This window comes from Papilio xuthus, unplaced genomic scaffold (genome assembly GCF_000836235.2).
Source record: "Papilio xuthus unplaced genomic scaffold, Pxut_1.1 DF827597.1, whole genome shotgun sequence".
Taxonomy (NCBI): Eukaryota; Metazoa; Arthropoda; class Insecta; order Lepidoptera; family Papilionidae; genus Papilio; species Papilio xuthus.
In genome coordinates, this window is record NW_013531052.1 from 795,152 (window position 1) to 816,839 (window position 21,688).

A 21,688-nucleotide genomic window follows, 5' to 3' on the forward strand; every position below is an offset into this window, starting at 1 on the left:
ACTTTATAATTTTGCTAGAGGCTACAGAGAATAGTTTATTATTATTAGGGTCTTCAAAATGTATTTAATATTACTAACAGTTGGATTTAAAGAACAAAATCTCCGTTTTAAAAATATTGTTATCTCTGTCTTGTCAAAGATGAACAGATATTGACGATACGTTTTATAAAGAGATTTTGGCTCGGAAACCTACGGTTAATCATAATTGTAAATAAGTTTTATTTGTATTTAAACGCACAATGAAGTTATTTTTTTAATGTTACAGGCACTATTGCTTTTTCAATATGCCAATTCCTTCGTTTAAGATATTTCTATATAGGTACAACGCGCGCAGATAAAGACCTGTGTGAGTTTAACACATGCCTACTTACGTTTTGCCTCTCCATTTGCGTTTAAGCGTAAGATTGCATTTAGTAAGTATATTTCTAATATGTATTATAATAGATATAAACCGTGAGTTCGGTAATTATATTTTTATATGCCTATTTATTTATTTTTCAAGATAAATACGACATATTTTTTCGTCCAGGTCTTTTGCAGTATATCTGTTAATCAAGTTTTATGCGAACTGTACTCCTGCAAAACCGTTCTTCTACTTGTAAATTATATTTACTTACATCTGCACTACATTACACCTAAAACACCTGGAATAATTTAATTCTTGGCATGAATTTAAACACTCTATATACGTATTGTTTTACATAACATATTTTCGTTTAAATCAATCTATCATTTATCACACATTTCTTTATGCTAATATACAAAATAATTAATAGTTTATTATTCGTTAAATTATTAATTAATGTAATACAAATACTATTTTTGTCATATATCTGTATACCGATCGCTCTCTTCATTATTTATAAATATGAACCTTATCATAAATCAATTTATTTATAAGTGTAAATTATATATTTATTTTTGTTTATCTTTACAGTATAAAGCTTGCACATAGTGCGAATAGTTTTAAACGTGATCTGTGAAATATTCATAATGTGTTAATTTCTTGCAAACAACTGTTATATTACTGTATTACTATTGAATAAATTATTTTAATAATGTGTTATTGTTAATAAAAATAGTTATTTTGAATTACAATCTTATTATTTTTTATTCTTAATCATAATCATACTAATTGCATATTTATCTGCTACAATTTCTATTTATTTATTTATTTGGTTCGTCAACAAAAGTACATGTGTTCTTATATACATTTTAGGCACTATTACAAAAGGTTTCGGGAAACATGTAATTTCACTTACAGACAAACGCATGTATAAAGTCCTTTAAACTATATATTTCTCTGGTTTAAATCAAACCCATGATCCTTGGTGTAAAAGCTATTTACTCTATTCTGGATGGAGCCGTATATTATTAACTCGACTTGAATAACCACTTTGTGTTATAATATACGCATAGGAATTGGTGCGTTTCAGTGGTAATAACTCTGATCAAGTCACGCTATATGTATTAACATATCTTTATATACCGGTTATGTATAAATGTTACAACTTAACCAGCTTCATAACTTGGTGTAATTTAGGAAACGATTAAGGAATCATTCGCTAATGTTAGTGTAATCCCAACGCTTGTATTGCACGGATTGTAATACAAAACTGTTACAATATGATCTCAAAGGTATTTATAATCGTATTTTTTAAACTATTTGATTGAAATTATTTCTCTGATTTCTATGTAACATATTTTTCACTTCTATCTACTTGGAAGATGTATAAGAATGTGGCTCGAGACGGCAGTATTCGAACCCTCGATAGCATGATCTGTTGTAGGAAACTACATTGTTAATTTAACTTACTATAACATATAGAATTATGAGCACGTAACTACAGAACCGTAAAATGTTTAATATAAAAATCTTATTTTAAGGTGCTGATGCTGTTTTCAATATTAAGTTTTTTATGTCCTTGTTGCGGGGATGCAAACACAACTCAGGAGATTCCACATCAGGACATACCGCTGGAGCCAGACGATACTTCATCGCAGGCTAATCTCAATAACAGTTCAGATTTCTGGCGTTTTTGGAAGACTTGGAAATTTTTAAAAATGGGTTAAAATATTTTAAGATTTTTTTTTTGTATTTTTTTCTTGTCTAAAAATCTCTTATAACGTACTATTTTCTATCGCTAGGTCGATCTTTGTTAAACGATGAGTTTCCAACCTCTTATAAGACGGATGGTGCTACTGAGAGACATCGAAGTCCGTATGATCGACCTTCAAGACCTAGAATTAAAAATAAAGTTAGACTGCTTGTTAAAATAAACCAGTACGAAACTTAACTAACTTTTCATAATCTCCCATTTTTATTGTATCAGCATTGTATTTTTGGAAATTTTATTTAAAAAAAAAACATACGTAAGTAAAATTATTTTGTCGTTGTTTTAAACTTGGAAGTAATATTTATAGACATAAATTGGCACAAATCAGGGTAAAACAAGAGTCTATCTTCATATAAGTAAAACTAAAAATTAGAGACTCTTATACTTGTACTACTTGGCTACTACAGTACTCTTAAATACCTCTAGTGGGTGTAAAATTGCTGACTTAACTAAAACTATGCATGAGTTTATGAGAATCGATCTCAACCTTTGTTATATCAGAAAAGAATTCAAAAAATAAGTGTAGATGGAATGTGCTGGTATGTTACACATGAATTAATATGATAAACGTTCAAAGCAATTTTTTGCTCAACCACAACAAAGTTGTCTTACAACGATAATTGCTGCTTTATCGATATAAGTAAAACAGAATTTTAGATACTTTTATTTACAAGAGCATTAGCATAGTGTTTTGCTCCTTAATCCTTTCTTTTGAATATACATACTGAGAAAATCACATTAAATACTTTTTACTGGACATTACAATACAATTTAAGACCAAATTTTTTACTGAAATTGAGAGATATCAATCATAAGCATGTCAATTAGAAAGATTGCGTTATCCTGTTAGCCAAGATCTTTTTATATATTTCTGAGGTTTATACAAGAAAATATTGCCTGTTTGATTTCATTGTCATAAGACAAAAATAAAAACAATGCTCTTTTCGGATACACCAAGATCTATCGCCACGCGGCGAGACAGTTCGCTAATTTTATCTAGAAGATCAGTATCTGAAGCGAGACATATTGGAGGAAATCTAATGTCGAGCAAGCTGTCTATAGCCATGGGCTGCGACTCTACAACGTTTCTAATGAGTCGGCCAAGAGGCTCGGTACAGAAAGAGATCGTTACATGTTTATTCAATTCCATGTTGGACAGCATCGTTGAATCTTGGGAAGTAATAAGTCAAGTTAAAAAAGAAGAAAGTTTTGGAACCAAAGACTTTGGAAAGGTCACCAGTAGTATATTTCCACAAAAGAAAAAGAAAAATCTTGGTTAGTTGTCTATTTTTGGTTTTGCTAATGTTTGTAATAAAATTTGATTATGTTCGTTTTATTTTAGCCAAATCGAAGTCGAAAAGGTCGAAAACCGAATTTATGGATGAGGCACAGGTATATCAAGAAATAAATAATAATTATTTTGATTAGGTATCTTAATTGTCGTTATTTAATCGCTACGCAATGGCTTAGCTAATGCAAAGAAATCTAATAGCCAATAAATTCTTTTTTCTGAAAACTAGAATTGTTTTTGGTTCAGGAGGAGACAATACCTACGTCTTGGTGGACTGCTCCAGATGAACGTGCAATAATTCGATTCCGAAACGGTAACTTATACGAGGGAAACATTTCTATGAAAGCTATGCACGGTGACGGCATTTACATATGGGCAGATGGAACCGTGTTCACGGTAAATACTTTTCTTAAATTAAAAACAAGTCCGACAAAGATACATGACCAAAATATTAACACTTGATATAATGAATTCTCTTTTTTGGATGACGTCAAGTAAGTAACTATCGCACATTTCAAATAATCATCATTGCTCAAGACTGAATATGAAGATATTCTAAGAAAGAAAATCTGCTTGAAATACAGGGTTGCTTCAAGGATAATGAGATGAATGGAAGAGGAATGCTTCAATGGAAAGATGATACTTGGTACGAGGGGGATTTCGCCGGCAACTTGCGTCACGGTAAAGGCATGTATGTGGATTCACGAAGACAACGCTCCTACATTGGCGAATGGTACAACGGTACTAAGCATGGACGCGGAACTATATATTACTCTGAAACGTTTAAAAATTCTTATGACGGTCAGTGGGTTTATGTAAGTAATAACAGAATGTTGTCTTTTTATTTAAAGATAGATGCAACACAGAAAACTTCTTTACGTCAGATTGTCGAGTCTGTTATTATACCATTTGTTACAACTATTTTTTTTTGATTAATCAGTGATACAATGTTTATCCTAGAACGTACGTCATGGGTATGGAGCCAGGGAATACTGTCCCCAAAGTGTGTACGAAGGACAGTGGGATCTCTATATTAGAGAAGGTAAAGGCTTGATGGTATGGCCCAATCATGATGTAAGTTGACAATTGAAAACATAAACTAATAAGCAATTAATTTCTAAGATTAATATAAATTGTATTTTCTACTACGGAAACTGTGTAAGGCAACTATATTTAAAGTGTGCTCCTGCTTTCTGAGCAGTCTGATCATAAATAATAAAATAATAATACGGCACTATAAGTCGGAAGTTAGCAGAGGCAAAAGCCTGAAAATTTATGAAAATTAAAAAAGATAATATATGACATCATGTAGTATAGTAATACATTTATTTTGTAGTTTTATAGAGGAGAATGGAAAAATGGCGTCATGTCTGGCAACGGCACTTACATTTGGGATACTTTTTGTAACAACACCCTGTCTCAACCGTCTGTTATAATGTACCGCGGGCAGTGGCTGAGAGGGCAGCGGCATGGCTGCGGCCTACTGCAACTCGGACTTAGCCTCGGCGCCCACTACACCGGGGAGTTCAAGCATAACCAGAAACATGGTGCGGGGATACTAGTCTCTAACAACGGTTTCATATTAAAAAGTAAACAGTTATTTCAAGACGGCAACCTGGACACGAATTCAGAAGATGTTGATATTTCTAACGCGAAAGGTATAAAGTATGATCAAACTGTCGAACCTTACAAGTTTGATATAATCGACAACTCGGTGGGATTTCGGTACCATGTTAAACAGGCGATCAAAAATATAGACAAGCAGCAACAAATCAGACAGGCCATGATCAACAAATTCATAGAGTCCAATAAAAAGCTCTACGAAAACTTGCGTCTGTCGAATCGCGATGAAATCGACGAAAATATTCCCGACGATTTAATCGAATTTGAGCTCAGAGCACTGGACAATTCTTTGCGGTGCTATGAAAGTGATTTGAAAAGAATTTATTACAAATATTGTACTTTATGCAACTCGAAAAAAATAAATTTTACTCCCATTTTGATTCGACTCTACCTATGGCAAATGTATTACGATTGCAACATACATGAGAAGGGATTGACATTGGTACAAATCGACAACATATTTGCCCAGAATCCTCGTTGGCTTGCGAGTTCACCGCACGATCCCTTCGAGCCAGTTTACTATTGGCAATTTATACATAGTCTTATATCGGTGGCCAATAAACTGTACGCAAAAAGAGTGTTACCAGGTCCAAAACCTGACACAATATTAGCAAACGCATTTAGAAAATTTATGGACAAAGACATTTTACCGGGAGTGACTCAACAAAAAGGTGAGTAGCATACCAGTCGAAACAGAAACTACAGGCTAAGACTTTTTCTATCAGAAACAGTATGGTTGTAATAAAATTAAGAATTAACTATATAATATTTTTTGTGCAGATCGATTTATTAATGGTTATGGGGTATTTATGCCGTTAAAACCTCTATATAAATTATATCAAAGCTTAGGAGAACCGCATACTCTCCTGACGTTTATTCGCGCCGTGCATCATCCCTCACATTTAAAAGTCCAAAATCTGAACGATCTCCACGTTGAATCTAACAATCCCTGTTTTGGACATAATTCTTACATTTTCGGGAATGAAATTACATATGTTCTAGGTAAGTTAATTATTTAATATATAAGTTTTAAGGTGAGATAGATTTGTATCAAACGGTATATAAAAGATGGAGGAAAAGGCGATAGGAACTATGATATTATACATTACTCATAGTTATGAACTTATGTTTAAGTGGCATTATCAAGAATAGCCTAATGGTTAAGGGTACAGATTTCTGATCACGAGGTCGGGGGTTCGAAACCTGCCAATCGACTATTGTCGTAAACCATATCCTAGCACAAGCTTAGGGCTTATTTGGAATGGTAATAGAAATATTAGTAGAAGTAAATTTACAAAAAAAATTTATATAGGCTAGTAATTATTAATATACGATTCTATGTTATTATTCCGTTTATAAAGAATTGATAATATCACTTTATTTTAATTTACAGACTCCTATGCGGAAACTACTTTACAAAACTTGAAGAAGCAAAAGAAACAAGAATTGAAATTATTTAACTTCGACAATCTTCCTTGTACATCAATAATATCGATCTTTTCCCGTATATTTCCCAAAGTCTGTGAGGAACAAAGAATCATCAACTTAAACATAGAGATAACATTTTTTGAATTCTTTGAAATCTTTATCGCTTGTGCGCTTAAAAGTGTTTCTTTAAGAGAACTTGGTACGCTAGAACAGTTGTCGACGGAAGGCATCAGCACGATACCGACTGCAACGCCGCAGACTCCGACTGAACTTTATTAAATTATTAATTAATACACCTTTTGCTGTTTTTATTCAGAGTCAAACGTTATTAATTCAATTAATCAACGGTTGGCCGGCTGCCTGTCTATAGTCTACTATACTTGGGGAGTTAAACTGAAAATACAAATGTAATTATAAACAAAAAAGTAATAAATACTGAAAAAAAGCATCTAATATATATATATATGTTTTTGACTATACTTTACGGAAACGGAAGCTTGATTATAAATCAACAAAACGTAATTTTAAGATTATAAATACTTTTTAAACATTATCATAATCTATTATTTTTTATATTTTGCAACTGTATAAACATCAATCATTATTTTATGTCACACAATTTAGAAATTCTTTAACTTCAATCTTACAAAAAACAAAACAGTTTTGCTCATTATTCGTAAATTTTGTTAATCTTTTAAAATATTTCAAAATGCGGACCAAAAACCCCATGGCGAAAAAGCCACCCCAAATCTTATTTTGTAAAAATAAATACAGTCCTAACGTGAAGGTCGAGCACTGGGATTACGCGGTACGAGCTGAGAAAAAAGATAATTATGTGTACCGTGATCAGCTAAGCAATCACCTGAGTACATACTTACGTCTGGGCAGCCACGACCAGGGCGTCGGGCCCACTGAGACTGGACATATGCTGCAGCAAGTTTTTATGAGAAAGGATCCCGTTTATATTTACAAGCCACTAGTTAATTTTACTTCATATCCTTGCACTGAGTAAGTTGTAAAAAAAAAGAAAAGAAAAATTTCCCATCTGAATCAGTCGCGTTACTGACCGACGCGAGTGCTGTCTTTCACAGCTTCTCTGTTTTGTCACAAAAATTTTACCGATTTTACTGGGATTCGAACCCAGAAATAAACGTATCCAGCGCTTTGCCGCTATATACGTCTATTTAGCCTTAAGATCGAATTAGCGGCAAGTAAGTTCTTACGGTTAAGGAAAACATCGTGATGCAACCTGCACATATCTGAGAAGTAATTCAAAGATATGTGTGAAGTCAACCAACCCGCACTAGGCCAGCGTGGTTGACTATGGCCTAATCACCCTTAACTTAGGGTAGGCTCCGAGCCCCTCGGTGGGGACGTATAGTGAGCTGATGATGATGAAGTGGCTTTCCTTATTATACTATTTGTAATTTTAGTACACCAGGACGAAACAGACTTATGAAAACGGCTGGATTGGCGCAATTGCCGCCGGATTTCGGTGTAATGGACTATCTTTCCACACAACAAGATGATTACAGGAATCCCCATCCAGCTGTACTAAAACCGGTAACATGCCAAAATCTCATATTTTGTCTTGTAGGTAGCAAACGATTAATTCAAATTTAGTTAACCTATTAATATGTGCTACGGACCTGTAATCAATTTATATTTTGTACTTATCTATAGATTACTATGTCGTCACCAATATGGCTGATGAATCGGGTCATACGCTCGCAATTGACACAGAACTATGGAACAGCGCCCCCACGCGGAGATTATCAGTGCCTGGACACGCACACACCCATAGACCACATCCGAAAGATGCGACTAAAGCGATACCAATCATTTGATCCCGCCTCGGGCCTCCAAGATTTTCCCAGGTTATAATGTTCATTAAATAAAATTAAAGCATTTTTCTGATATTTTATTCAATATTTGTTGATTAATACAAAAGAAAAACAAACGAAAGAAATTAAGAAAACAAAAAACAAAACATCAACTTACGAAAATTAAATAAAACTAACATACATTTAAAGATCATGCAATATTTTTTATCACTAAAAAACATTACGAAATATAAACAACTATTATAGACTGTATGTATGAATTTTTGATAAACGAATTTGACTTTCACTTCAAAGCAAAATTCTTCCCTAAAAAATTAAAATATAAAAATTTAAACATTTACAAAAAAATGTTTTAGCAAATACGTCACCTCAATCAACTTCAATGTTAAGATCCATTGTCATACTGAAGGTTCTATTTGCTAGGATTTTTCAGTTACAACCAAAGGTATAGTATATGTACTTTACGAAACAAAATTCTTTTAAAAACATAGAGCAAAAACTATTTCAGAAAAAAAGTACGCAAATAGAGTTTAACACAAAATGAAATTAAAAAAAATACAAAAATGAATAAATCTTATAGTGCTGTTAATCTAAACAATAAAAATTCTACTCAGTAAAAAATCCCTTTAGAATATAAATAATCGTTGTCACAAATATCACTGAAACTAAAATTATGGTTTTGTATTTTGAATCTCACTTAGCAAAATGTACTCCTTTCAGAGCTACTTTATGTTAAACATACAATAATTCATACTATAGTACAATCTGCTGTATATAATTTATATTTGTTATATATGTTTTAAAAGCTCGACCTTTAAGCTAGCTGCTTCTATATCAACACAGAATTATTGATTTTCAATATATTTGTGGTTAGTTAGGCAATTAAAATTCAGAAAATAGCTTAGAATCAATATTTATATGTACTTTGAGAAATAATAACAACCTATAAGTCAAAAGTACCGAAAAAAGTAACTGAACTGAAAAAAAAAACTTAAAAAACAAAAAATCAACTTATCTTAGTTTTTAAAGAAAATTCCAAACAAGGAACTTAAACATGATAAAATAAATTATTATTCATTGAAATCAATATTTTGTAATACCTTTAAAATAATTACCTTACAATTTAAAGTGAATTCCAACAATTTAGCCTTAATTCAGATTTCAATATACATAAATAATAAATAATTATTGCTAGCAGATACATAAGTTATTTTCTGCATACAAAGTCACCTAGTACATAATGTATTGCTTTTTACAATATTATATCCATGCTAATAATATGAACTATAGGAATATGTCATTTTTATAGAAAAAACTTCATATAATGTGCTTAATAATTGATTATTAAAAATAATAACTTTATAACATAAAAAAATGAACCCAGAAACAAAAATTCTATAAATTGCTAGTCTTCGCACATAAATGTACACTTAGCTTTAGTTTAGTTAAGATAATAAAAACCCAGTTAAGAAATCCTGGATTGAATAAAAAAAAATAATTGAACATAACTTAAAATATTATGTAACATAGTATTTTCTTTGTGTACAAAAAAATTGTTCAATGTAATTAAAATCAAAGTTTAAGTAATAAATCTGTTCTATGAAACTTGTTTTAGATATATTTTATACTTACCTTATATAAAATCGTAAATACCAAAAAAAAAACGTGAAAAATTCTTGTTGCACATGTAACACAATTAATGATCACATCCTAATATTGTAATGATTTAAACTGAGTATTAGACCATAATTCATATTAATTGAGCACAACTTTGAAATTACATAAGTAATATTTGTATTTATCGGATATTATTTATTAATTATATAATTACCTGTTGTAACTGAAGCTATACTTTATAACAAAATACTTTTTTTCAATCAAGTTAGCTCCAACAATCTATGATTTTAAACTTTAAAACTTTTTAAAACAGAGCAAAATATAGTCTATAAAATACACTATTCTTTTACCTGCAAATCATCTTATTTACGGTTTTTAAATGTCAGATATTGTACCAGGTTTCATAACAGAGTTTATTAACATGTATGTAATAGGTTTATGATATATTATAATTTCCGTTACATTAAAAATACAAGTGATTTATAAACAGATTTCAATGAATACGCCTTCTTTTGAAACCTTTTCCTTTTTTAGATTTCAACTTATGTTTTCTAGATGTCTGTCGAGTTCCTGTTATCTCATCAGCAAGCACACCAACTGTTGTTAGTTTTTTCCTACGGTTCTTCTCAGCTTTGGTAACTGGTAGACGTGTTAAATAGTTCTCTTCATATTCAGTCTTTTCTTGCTCATATTTAGATATAGAATGCTTCACATGATTCCCTGTGGTTACTTCCATAGGTGCTTCAGAGTACTCCTCGCGAAGTTCCCTCATAACACTAGAATTAAGGAATTGTTTCTTTGACCTCTCTTTGTTTTTCTTTTCACTTTCAACCTTTGAAGTGCTCTCATCAAAATGCACAGCTGCTAATTTTGGAGGAACATAAATATTTGATTTACTACTTTTATCTTTTCTGGATTCTTCATCATCTGTCTCATCACTGGAATTATCATTATCATCTATTTTACTTACTAAGTTATCAGGATTAGGATGATATGACTGTGGATCATCTTCAGTAACCAAGCCAACGACTGCAGTCTTTACTAGTTTGTCTATTTGATATTTTAACTTAGAGTCTATGGGACGAATTTTCTCCAATACTGTTCTTATTTCAACTAATCTATCAATAGATGGATCTGATTCAATCCTTTCACCTGAACATTTACGCAGAACAATATATGTTAAATTGATTAAATAACTTAGCAACATTTGATATTTCATCTCAAGAAAACTCAATCCTTTGTCAGTTGATAGTTCACCATTTCTGACTCGGACCAACATGTTGTCTATAAGTTGAGACACTTGCTGCACATTTGTGTTCATCTCTTTGAACAGCCGCACCGCTTGAGGTAGATCAGGATGTTCAGTTTCTTCAATTGCCTGCAAGTAATTATTTTAAAATTTGTTCATTTAAGTAACAACAGAAAGCAATTTTCTTTTAAAATTTATTGCCTCTTTGGCATCTTAATTATAGTAGGATATAAAAACTTGTGTTTATTTGGATACCTATTATTTTTTCAAAATTTACTTAGTTTACTAATGTACAAATCAATAAATAACATTTCTCCGTCTAAAAGAATTATGGTGATGTTTAGATAAAAAGCTATAAAACTTTTTTTAAGATTTTTGACAAAAAAAACTTCATATTGAACGAAGTTTTTTTTTACAATTCACCATAGGTATTTAATTTATTGAATTACAACAAAGGTGGAAAACCTAATTACCTGAACCATCTTGCTTCGATTTTGATAACTTTTTAATTTAACCTCACGGTTCACAATACTGGTAGCTTTCAAATATTGTTTGAAAGAAATCGTTTATTAGTAAATTTTTGTACAATTTTATGGTCGTTTTATGTTTTAGTAGTTATGTTCACATGTATTAATTGTTATCTAAAGAAATTCAATTCATTTAACACAAAACAAAACAAAAAAAAACATTAACTAAAAATCGACGCGTTTCGATCCACCATGACCATGCCATGCGTCCACCACAGATGAATTATGAAAAGCAGGGGGTGGAAACTTAGAAGAAGGACGGTTTGTATGGAAAGTGGCGCCACCTTTTATATAATGGTAAAAATAATTTCATCTCATGGCTGAGAAGAAGACATTCATGTGTCATCAAACCGCTACGTTTTTTCGTATTTCTATTTCTGTTCTTGTATTCTTAGTTAAATGTTGTTTCATTCATTTTGTTTTTAATTAAAATGTGTTTTCGTGAAAAATGACGCTGTACGCAACTGTGTTTTAGATGGACTGATTATGGTAAGTTACAATTCAATAAAAATTTTCATGTTATTCCCATACGTCAGACTCATTTAAACATTTAAATATTTTCGTATTTTGGTGTAGTTTTTAGCACCACAGTGATTTATACTTTCCGGTTATCATATTGAATGGTGCCCTACTTCTAATACATTTTACATATCAGTTCCTATACTTGACAGGAAATCACATTCTGTTTGTTTGTTGTAGGTGCACATATACACGGTTTCCCCCTTCCTGAGAGACGGTCAGTGATGTTCAGAAAATGTGTGCCAATAACTGGAATTATAGAGCCATAAACTGATGTATCTGAAATTAGTAGGTGGGTCCATGTGTGTATATGTAAAAAATATATTTTTTTTATTGTAATTTTTTATTGTAAAGAAAAATTTGCTTGCCTATGTTGTAAGAGAATATGTTCAGAGTGTTTAAACTCGCAAATAACTACAAATTGCCAGTTGCCAGCTTGCATGTGACTGAAAATATTTTGGGGTTTGGTTTTAATTACAGGGTATGCATTCTTTTGTGACCGCGCTATACTATTGATTACCGTAAATGTAATTTTCAAATATATATATTAAAAATTAAAATATTGAGCTGATATCTTGAAAATCATTGATGTATATTTACTTGCATAGATTTAAAATTAAGTTATGTAGAAATATAATAAATAATGTACAATAATATAAAAATATTTTATTTTTATTTCCCCAATAATAATAGGATCATTTTAATAGAGGTATTTCATAGAAGGCTACTTGATATCGGCTCACTATATTAATAACTACATAAGTGGGTATATTATTTTTGAACATTGATTTAATGTCAATTTTAACTTTATTTATTAGATTCCCACTTATTAGTTATTATTATAGTGAGCTAAATATGCGTGCCGAAGTATATAGGTACCAAAAAAAAAAAAAATAGTTCAGCGATTATACGCATGGAGCGCCACAATCGCCGTGGATCCACGACTTCGTGCGAGTTGCCCCTCTTTCTATAGTATACTTATTATACTCTTTGATGAAAAGAATTAACATTGAAATGACACTTGGCTTTGGTTTTTGGCAAAGGTTGAAAATGAATTTGGGAAATATTTAAATTAAACTGCAAATTAATAAATACATAATATAATGTTAGTTAAGACCTAGTAACTGCTTATATGCCCAGTGAGCAATAACTTATGTGAAAATGAAAGTAAAAACTACCTACCTATCTTCCAAAGAGTATATAAAATAAGATACGGGACTCTTGACATAAAAATTGACATTTTCAATGCTAGCAATATTATGAATAAGTCTACGTTGCTACCAACCTAAAAAAATCTATCTGTCAGTTTCCTTTTTGACGTTTGGAAGTATTATTTGAGGGAAAACAATTAGGAAAAATAAAACAATTTCGTTAATTGCAACTTTAATTTAATCTTCTTACTGAAGCGAACATATTTTAAGAACGCAACATAATGCTCATTGCTTTCGTAATGATACTATTATTGTTTAGTTCACCAACAAAATACCCCAACTATAATAAATGCTTATTTGTTCCAGTTTGTTTATTTGATAGCTCATATTTTCTGATAGAACTGGAGTAGTAGTGCCACTCTCGTCGGGAGAAATAGAATAGCACTGGAAAGAGATTAAGAAGAAGAAGAAGAAGAAGAAGAAGAAGAAGAAGCAGAAGAAGAATTTATTATATTTGAGAAGTAAAACTTAAATATTGTATTCTATTTTTACATTACATTATATTTAACATGACTTTTGCCATTCAGGTACGATCTCCGCTATATAGTAATGCGTTCTTCGAATTTCATGATAACATCCATCGGACATTCTTACTGTAATTACAAATCGCATACAACTGCATAGAAATTCAAAGATATGTGTGAAGTCAACCAACCCTCACTGGCTTTGCGTTGTTAAATAAAACCTAGTCGCATTCTTGAGGGTAGGCTGCGAGCTCCTCAGTGGAATATAGTGTGTCCGTATAGTGAGCTTGATGATGACGACTTATTTTGCTTCATATTGTCTTGTTAGCAATTTTCTAAATATTTTCCAACAGATAGGAGCTAATCTCTTTCCACTGCTATTCTATTTCTCCCGACGAGAGTGGCACTACTACTCCAGTTCTATCAGAAAATATGAGCTATCAAATAAACAAACTGGAACAAATAAGCATTTATTATAGTTGGGGTATTTTGTTGGTGAACTAAACAATGATGGTATTATTACGAAAGCAATGAGCATTATGCTGCGTTCTTAAAATATGTTCGCTTTAGTCAGAAGATTAAATTAAAGTTGCAATTAGCGAAATTGTTTTATTTTTCCAAATTGTTTTCCCTTAAATAATAATTTCAAACGTCAAAAAGGAAATTGACAGATAGATTTTTCTAGGTTGGTAGCAACGTAGACTTGTTCATATTATTGCTAGCATTGAAAATGTCAATTTTTATTCTCCGTTTTTGTATCTAATTAGTCAAGAGTCCCGTCTCTTATTTTGTATACTCTTTGCTATCTTCTATTCAAAATCGCTCTGTGAAACCATCGACTATTTATCCACTACATTTGACATTTAGACTTTTGACATTTTCTTACTCCACAAATTCAATATTCCTATTTCCTCATTATTCCTGGATTCTTCCCATAGCCCAAGTACTAACTAATTGTATAACAAATACTAAATAATTGATAAATGATACAATCTAGGAAAATGTATTTTAGGAGGACGTGTTTTTTATTTTGATTGAAGAGTAGCTTTTACTGTTGTAAATATGTTTACGGTACGTATTTGCAACATCATAAGTTATAAAGAATAGGGAAAGTAACTCATACTTAAATGTTTCTATTTTCTCAGGTTTCCTTATCGCTGTTTATTGTCTTTTTTAATTTAGTATTATTTAGTAATGGATTTTATGTGCCTGGTGTGGCTCCAGTGGAGTTTAAGAAAGGACAAAGAATTGAAGTAAGAGCTGTTAAAATGACCAGCATTCATACACAATTACCGTATGAATATTATTCACTGCCATTGTGCTTACCAAAAAATGGATCTTTTACATATAAATCTGAAAACTTAGGGGAAGTTCTACGAGGTGATCGAATAGTTGATACCCCTTATGATGTGCATATGGCTGAAAATATTAAGTGTAAACTCTTGTGCCATAAAAAAAATGATCCAATCAATTGGAGTGTGGAAGAATCAGAAGAGGTTGCAAGTCGAATAGAACATGAATATTTTGTACATTTGTAAGTAAACAATATCATTTATCAATGATTATTGTCATATGAGTATAATTAACTTTTACTGTTCACTCATTTCAGGTTGGTTGACAATTTACCAGTGGCTACAAGAGTTATTAACCGGGAGACTTCGGAAAAGACTATTGAACAAGGTTATCGATTAGGTTTTATGTCCAAAGGAAAAGCATTTATTCATAACCACTTGAAACTTCTACTCAAATATCACAAGTACAGTCAGTAAGTCCCACACTCCATTTTTGTAAATACAGTCTAGACTGGATAAGCAAGAGTCAAGAGTAACAAGAGGGACAGCAATATTTTTCTTGTTTATAGAGGTTTCTCACTTATCCTGGTTTGATTGTACTCCACATTACTTTATACATGAAAATTATTTTATTTAGCTTAATGTAATTAACTTTAATATATACAACCAATCTCACGGTTTCACAATATTTTAAGAATATTTAAATTAGCAGGGAACTGCCTTTTGATTGAAAATATTTACTGGAGATTATTTTTTTTAGAGATTCCTACAGAGTTGTGGGTTTTGAAATGGAAACATATTCTGTGGATAAAGATGAGTTAACTTTTAATGATGAACTTTCCTGTCAATTTCCATCTGATGCAAAACCGCAGCTAGTGAATGAAGACACAGGAACAAAGTTGTATTTTACATATGCGGTGGAATGGGGAGAGTCTGAAATAGGCTGGGCATCCAGATGGGACATTTATTTGGGCATGAAAGATGTTCAGATCCATTGGTTCTCCATTATCAACTCTATTGTGGTTTTATTCTTTTTGTCAGGTTAGTTTAACATGTACATTATAAATATTAAGTACTTTCTTAGATCACTTTTTATAAAAGTTACTTTTTTGTAGCCATTATACTATTCAGTTTTTTAAATTCTAATAAATAGCTTTTACCCACAACTTTTTCCAATCTATATTTAAAAAAAAGAAATTCTAGTCATAATGTTGTCTTTGTTACTCAGTGGTAATATAGCTTTCTCATGGCAAAAGTATTTTTGAAAATGGTTCAGTACTTTAAGTTTATTCATTATATACAAAAATACAATCTTTTTTATGTAATATTGGATATCTGTGTCAGTGTTATTTATCTATTTTAGGTATATTAACAATGATCATGGTCAGAACATTGAGAAGAGATATAGCGAGATACAATTCAGATGAAGGCATTGATGACATGATGGAGGAAACTGGTTGGAAATTAGTTCATGGTGATGTTTTCAGACCACCTCCTAAAAGAATGCTCTTTGCAGCTGTTATTGGGAGTGGGATACAAATTTTCTTAATGGCACTCATAACTATATGTAAGTATATAACTACATATTAGTATTTGTGTTACATTTTGTATTTATGTTATGTGTTATGTGTAACCATGAATTTTGTTACAGTTATTGCTATGTTGGGCATGTTGTCGCCAGCAAGCCGTGGTGCACTCATGACTGCTGCAATCTTTCTGTATGTGTTCATGGGTCTCATTGCCGGCTATTATTCTGCTCGTCTATACAACACAATGAAGGGAAAACAATGGAAGCAAGCCGCATTTCTTACAGCCACTATCTACCCTGCTATTGTATTTGGGACATGTTTCTTTTTGAATTTCTTTATAATGGGTAAACATTCTAGTGGCGCAGTACCATTTTCAACTATGATGGCTTTATTGTGTTTATGGTTTTGCATATCATTGCCTCTGGTATATTTCGGTTACTACTTTGGATGCAGAAAGCAACCGTTTCAACATCCTGTAAGAACTAATTTCATTCCAAGGAAAGTACCGGAACAAGTTTGGTATATGAATGTCTTTGTCTGGTAAGAAAATATTTTGAATCTTTTTTATTTAATTTTTTTTTCGTTTAAAATGGTAAACAAGCATTTATGAGCCTACAGGCAACAATCAATTTTTAATTTGAGCTCATGTAACTATTTTTAATCCATTATTTATTGTTTTCAGTATTTTGATGGCTGGCATACTACCATTTGGCGCAGTTTTTATAGAGTTGTTTTTCATTTTTAATGCTCTTTGGGAGAATCAATTTTATTATTTATTTGGATTTTTATTCTTAGTATTTTGCATTTTGGTGATATCAGTGTCGCAAATTTCAATTGTGTTGGTTTATTTCCAACTTTGTGGAGAGGTAAATATTATTTTTATTAAATAATAAATGTTATTATTACAATTTTTTTACTTATATTTTAATTTCAAAATATTTTTTTAGGATTACCATTGGTGGTGGAAAAGTTTTATTATATCCGGTGGATCCAGTGTCTACATCTTAATATATTCAATATTTTATTTCTTTACAAAACTGGAGATCACTGAATTCATACCAACTTTGCTATATATTGGCTACACAGGTAATACGAAAAAAAAACTTGTTGTGCAGAAAAATTTTGCTATTTCTTAATTATTTTTTTTATTTTCAGGTCTTATGGTGTTAACTTTTTGGTTACTGACTGGCACAATAGGATTTTTTGCAGCTTACACATTCATTAGAAAAATTTACGCTGCAGTGAAAATCGATTAATTTATTAATTTCTAGCACATTTATTTTAGAAAATGTATGTTTTAAATTGATAAGAGTCACTATTTTTATAAACTTGAGTTGATTATGTGTGTTAAATCAAAGGTCATTTGCTGATTACTTTGTTTGTAAATAGGTGAAGATTGTGATTTATTTGTAATAAATTAATTAAGTTGGCTTTAAATCTAATGACACAGTCTCAATACTCAAACATTCCGCGATGGAATGTAAGAAAAATCCTGACGAAAGCAACATATTAGAATATATTTATGATGAATAGTAACCTTTTAGAGATTAAATAGGCAATAAAATGGATCTTGCAACATTAAAGTACATTTACATGATTTGTCTTTACTTATGACCACTTCGATATAGAAAGGCAATGCTATTGGCATTTTTTACTTTATATATACTACTATTTTTCAATACCAGAAAAAGTTCAGGTAATTACATAAAAGATCTTATATATGTAGTAATTTTTTTTACCCAGCTATGACAACAAATTCAAAATTTGAATGGAATGGGCGGAAGCCACTTTCTCAATTAGTGGATAGCCAGCTTTTGCTTGGAAATGACACTTTTTACTTCGTTCCGACTTCAACGGTCCTGTTGAAATTTAAGAGCATGATTTCACTACCGTGACGATCAAATCGGCGAGATTTGTGACAAAATAGGGTGGTTTTTAACCTGTCCATATACAGAGGTCAGTGGCGGAATCTGTTATTACAAGCGCCAAAATGTGTGTTGGCGTGCTCGCACCTTTATACATTTATTGCAATCGACAAATAATTAAATTTTTCGAGGATAATTTTTCTATTTTGATTTCCTTTTAATTATGATTAGTACCGCAAACAGGAAATTAGAAAATAGTGTTGTATAATATATATATTATGTACTATAAACAGCATAAAATATTTTAATCGTGGATCGTGGTTTTTATATCATGTTTATAGGTAAATATTTAAAGTAAAAAGAACCGGAATCTCGATATTCCGGTTTTGTTTACTTTGAGTAAAAACGATAACTTATTGAAAGGTAAAACGTATATTGCACAACCCTAGTATAGTTCTGTCCTGTCTGCCAAAACGTCAAAATTACCGGGAGCTAAAATGTCAAATAACAAATATTTATTTTTACAGCGTAATATGTCTCGTATGTTTTACTTGTATTGTTTCTAACTTGTTTTGTACAAAATGAACACCAAAGTAGCAATAGTAACCGGAAGCAACAAAGGTATAGGATTTGAAATTGTTAAGGGTTTATGTTACAAATATGACGGAGCTGTGTACCTTACAGCTAGGAATGAAGAGCGAGGTCGACAAGCTATCAAAAAGTTGGAGAACTTAGGGTTAAAACCTTTATTTCACAAGTTGGATGTTACGAATGAAACCAGTCTTCAAGAATTTGCACAGTATATATCTAAACATCACACGGGGATAGATATTTTGGTGAATAATGCTGGCGTTTTAGATTTCGATAAACCTATAACATCCTATGAGGATTCAAAAAGACTTATGGATACAAATTTTTATAGTTTGCTAACAATATCAAAAATCCTTTATCCACTCTTAAATGATGATGCTCGCGTTATTAATATAAGCAGTGATTGGGGATTGCTTTCAAATATCAGAAAGCAACACTGGCTTGACACTTTGGCTAAAGAAGATCTGAGCGTGGATGAAATTTTACAGTTTGTTGATGATTTTCTTCAAGCAGCAAAGAATGGCAAAAACTTTTATATGTCATTTGCTGGTCATTATGGAGACTATAAAGTGTCAAAGGTGGCATTGTCCGCTTTAACCTTTGTCCAACAACGAGAGTTCAGCAAACAGGGTAAAAATGTATCAGTAAATTGTGTTCATCCAGGGTTCATTAGAACTGACATGACGAATGGGATGGGGGACTTTACACCAGAGCGAGGAGCACATGCTCCACTTTTCTTAGCACTGGAAGCCCCTCAGAGTTTGAAAGGTACTTTTGTGTGGCATGATTGTCACCAAGTTAACTGGGATGATTAATAATTTTTAAATGAAAGTTGTTGCTTACATCCTGTGATATAATTAAGTGTCACACACACTAAAAATGTAATTAATATATGCATTATAGCTAACCTTGTTTTTATTCCATTCTCTAAACATTTTATCGGGGAAATGTAAATTATTTTCGTTATTAGTAGTGTAATCCATTGATTATCGAGAATTATCTTCAAGTAATTTGAAAATATTCAAATTCCATATATTGTGTTGTGATTATATGAATGTTACCTAACCTGTAAACAATTTTACGTGAATATTGTTGCTAAATAATAAATATATTTTTACTAAACTCATGTGGCTAATTTACTGGTGAAACACACCTTTTGTTCATTTTGGCATTAATATTAGCGTAAATTGTTTGACAAGTGTTGTTTTTTTGCTATGCTGGCATAATGGGCCATAGCCATGGTCAATTTTTATCTTTTACTTCACACTTTGATTTATAGCTTTTTACCCATTCCACTTTATTACTCCACTCTACTGCTGAGTTTCATCTCAATGCATGAAGTTTCATTACTTTAAAGTAATTAAAATAAAAAATACTTGATTAAAAAAATATCCCCTGGTCGCCGCATATTATGTTTCTATTCACTCTAAAACCGAAATATTTTATCGCATACAAACTACGTTTTTGCTTATACTCGTAAATTCAAGAATTTTTTTATTTAATTTACGAATATTTTGAATTTTCTTCTTTCTCTTTTTGATAAATTTTGTTGATAGATTGAAATGAAATATGCTGAGCTTGTTCTAGCCTACTTTCATTAGTGGGAGCTGAAAACAACGCATTTCCACTAGCGCGACCGCGATTACGATGAAAATATTCGAGCGCAGCCATCTTGATTCGGGCAAAAGAAACGCTTTTTAAATCTGTAAAAAGTGCGCCGCCTTTTTAATAACAAGTTATAAGAGGTCACCGGCAGTAAATTAATATTTATTTGATTCACTTCAATACAGAAATTACTAGTAATTCTAGTTGCTATGTTCCAAAGCTTTCAAACGGGGCTAGAATCATTAAATAAAATTATAAAGTAGGAAGGTTCATCATAATTTGAAATCTGTGTACATTATTCCCTGTCAACGACCCAGCATTTGTTCTTATCATAGTCTTATCGGAAACGAGGAGAGAATAACATGAACTCGTGCGTTAATAATATTTAATAATAGCATATTATATAGCTTCATAGCATTAAATCTTAATACTCATGTACTCAGATATTTCTTATCTTCAAAAGAGCTGAAAAGTCGGCAGGTAGTACAAAAGAATTTGCAAAACCAATTGGCCTGTCAGCCATCGCACAATTTTTTAAGTACCCCATGATTTTCAGAATACTGCACTTTTCCGAAAGTACACAAAAAACCATAGCAATACCCTCAACAGTGAAAGAAGTTATTTTACACATGTACTTAAAGAAAAAGTTTTTTATTAATATTATTAATAGATAGATAGATAGAAAATGTAGTGATTTAGCTTTTTGCTAGATCGTTTAGTATATCAGATGCACCTTATCTTAATAAATGTAATCTTAAGACACTGTATGGACAACTAATGTTTGTTATTAAATTTTTATCTTGTTACGACTTATGTTCTTTACATACGAGTGGCCATTTTGCCTCGATGGTAATAAATCTCATTAAGGATTTTCCAATGCAAATGCAGCTCTTTGTACGGATTCAATTGTCGTTTC

The 21,688-nt window shown here is 31.4% G+C and overlaps 5 protein-coding genes and 1 long non-coding RNA gene across 6 annotated transcripts; 4 read left to right on the forward strand and 2 right to left on the reverse strand.

The window, feature by feature from the left end:
- The first annotated feature begins 2,959 nt into the window (after positions 1-2,959).
- Positions 2,960-6,749, forward strand: LOC106118153 (radial spoke head 10 homolog B). Its single transcript, XM_013312713.1, has 8 exons — positions 2,960-3,392; positions 3,460-3,509; positions 3,655-3,804; positions 3,993-4,223; positions 4,369-4,482; positions 4,745-5,702; positions 5,812-6,033; positions 6,425-6,749. The coding sequence occupies exons 1-8, from the start codon at positions 3,053-3,055 to the stop codon at positions 6,736-6,738; spliced, it is 2,379 nt and encodes a 792-aa protein (XP_013168167.1). The 5' UTR covers positions 2,960-3,052; the 3' UTR covers positions 6,739-6,749.
- Positions 6,750-7,094: 345 nt separating this feature from the next.
- On the forward strand, positions 7,095-8,369 carry LOC106118182 (uncharacterized). Its single transcript, XM_013312742.1, has 3 exons — positions 7,095-7,467; positions 7,893-8,022; positions 8,143-8,369. Exons 1-3 carry the CDS (start codon positions 7,169-7,171, stop codon positions 8,341-8,343), a joined length of 630 nt encoding a protein of 209 aa, XP_013168196.1. The 5' UTR covers positions 7,095-7,168; the 3' UTR covers positions 8,344-8,369.
- A 1,541-nt stretch (positions 8,370-9,910) lies between these two features.
- LOC106118127 (neuroguidin) lies at positions 9,911-11,908 on the reverse strand. The gene is made up of 2 exons (XM_013312683.1): positions 11,643-11,908; positions 9,911-11,298 (listed from the first exon to the last, which is right to left on the reverse strand). Exons 1-2 carry the CDS (start codon positions 11,649-11,651, stop codon positions 10,414-10,416), a joined length of 894 nt encoding a protein of 297 aa, XP_013168137.1. The 5' UTR covers positions 11,652-11,908; the 3' UTR covers positions 9,911-10,413.
- Positions 11,909-14,929: 3,021 nt separating this feature from the next.
- On the forward strand, positions 14,930-18,308 carry TM9SF4 (transmembrane 9 superfamily protein member 4). The gene is made up of 9 exons (XM_013313034.1): positions 14,930-14,961; positions 15,036-15,424; positions 15,500-15,655; positions 15,943-16,223; positions 16,546-16,749; positions 16,834-17,251; positions 17,394-17,577; positions 17,659-17,797; positions 17,867-18,308. Exons 1-9 carry the CDS (start codon positions 14,953-14,955, stop codon positions 17,965-17,967), a joined length of 1,881 nt encoding a protein of 626 aa, XP_013168488.1. The 5' UTR covers positions 14,930-14,952; the 3' UTR covers positions 17,968-18,308.
- Positions 18,309-18,467: 159 nt separating this feature from the next.
- On the reverse strand, positions 18,468-20,603 carry LOC106118129 (uncharacterized). Its single transcript, XR_001227907.1, has 3 exons — positions 20,321-20,603; positions 20,076-20,233; positions 18,468-18,570 (listed from the first exon to the last, which is right to left on the reverse strand). It is a non-coding gene; the product is annotated as an uncharacterized LOC106118129 (long non-coding RNA).
- On the forward strand, positions 19,019-20,074 carry LOC106118128 (carbonyl reductase [NADPH] 1). The gene has a single exon (XM_013312685.1). The coding sequence runs from the start codon at positions 19,158-19,160 to the stop codon at positions 19,980-19,982; it is 825 nt and encodes a 274-aa protein (XP_013168139.1). The 5' UTR covers positions 19,019-19,157; the 3' UTR covers positions 19,983-20,074.
- Positions 20,604-21,688: the final 1,085 nt, after the last annotated feature.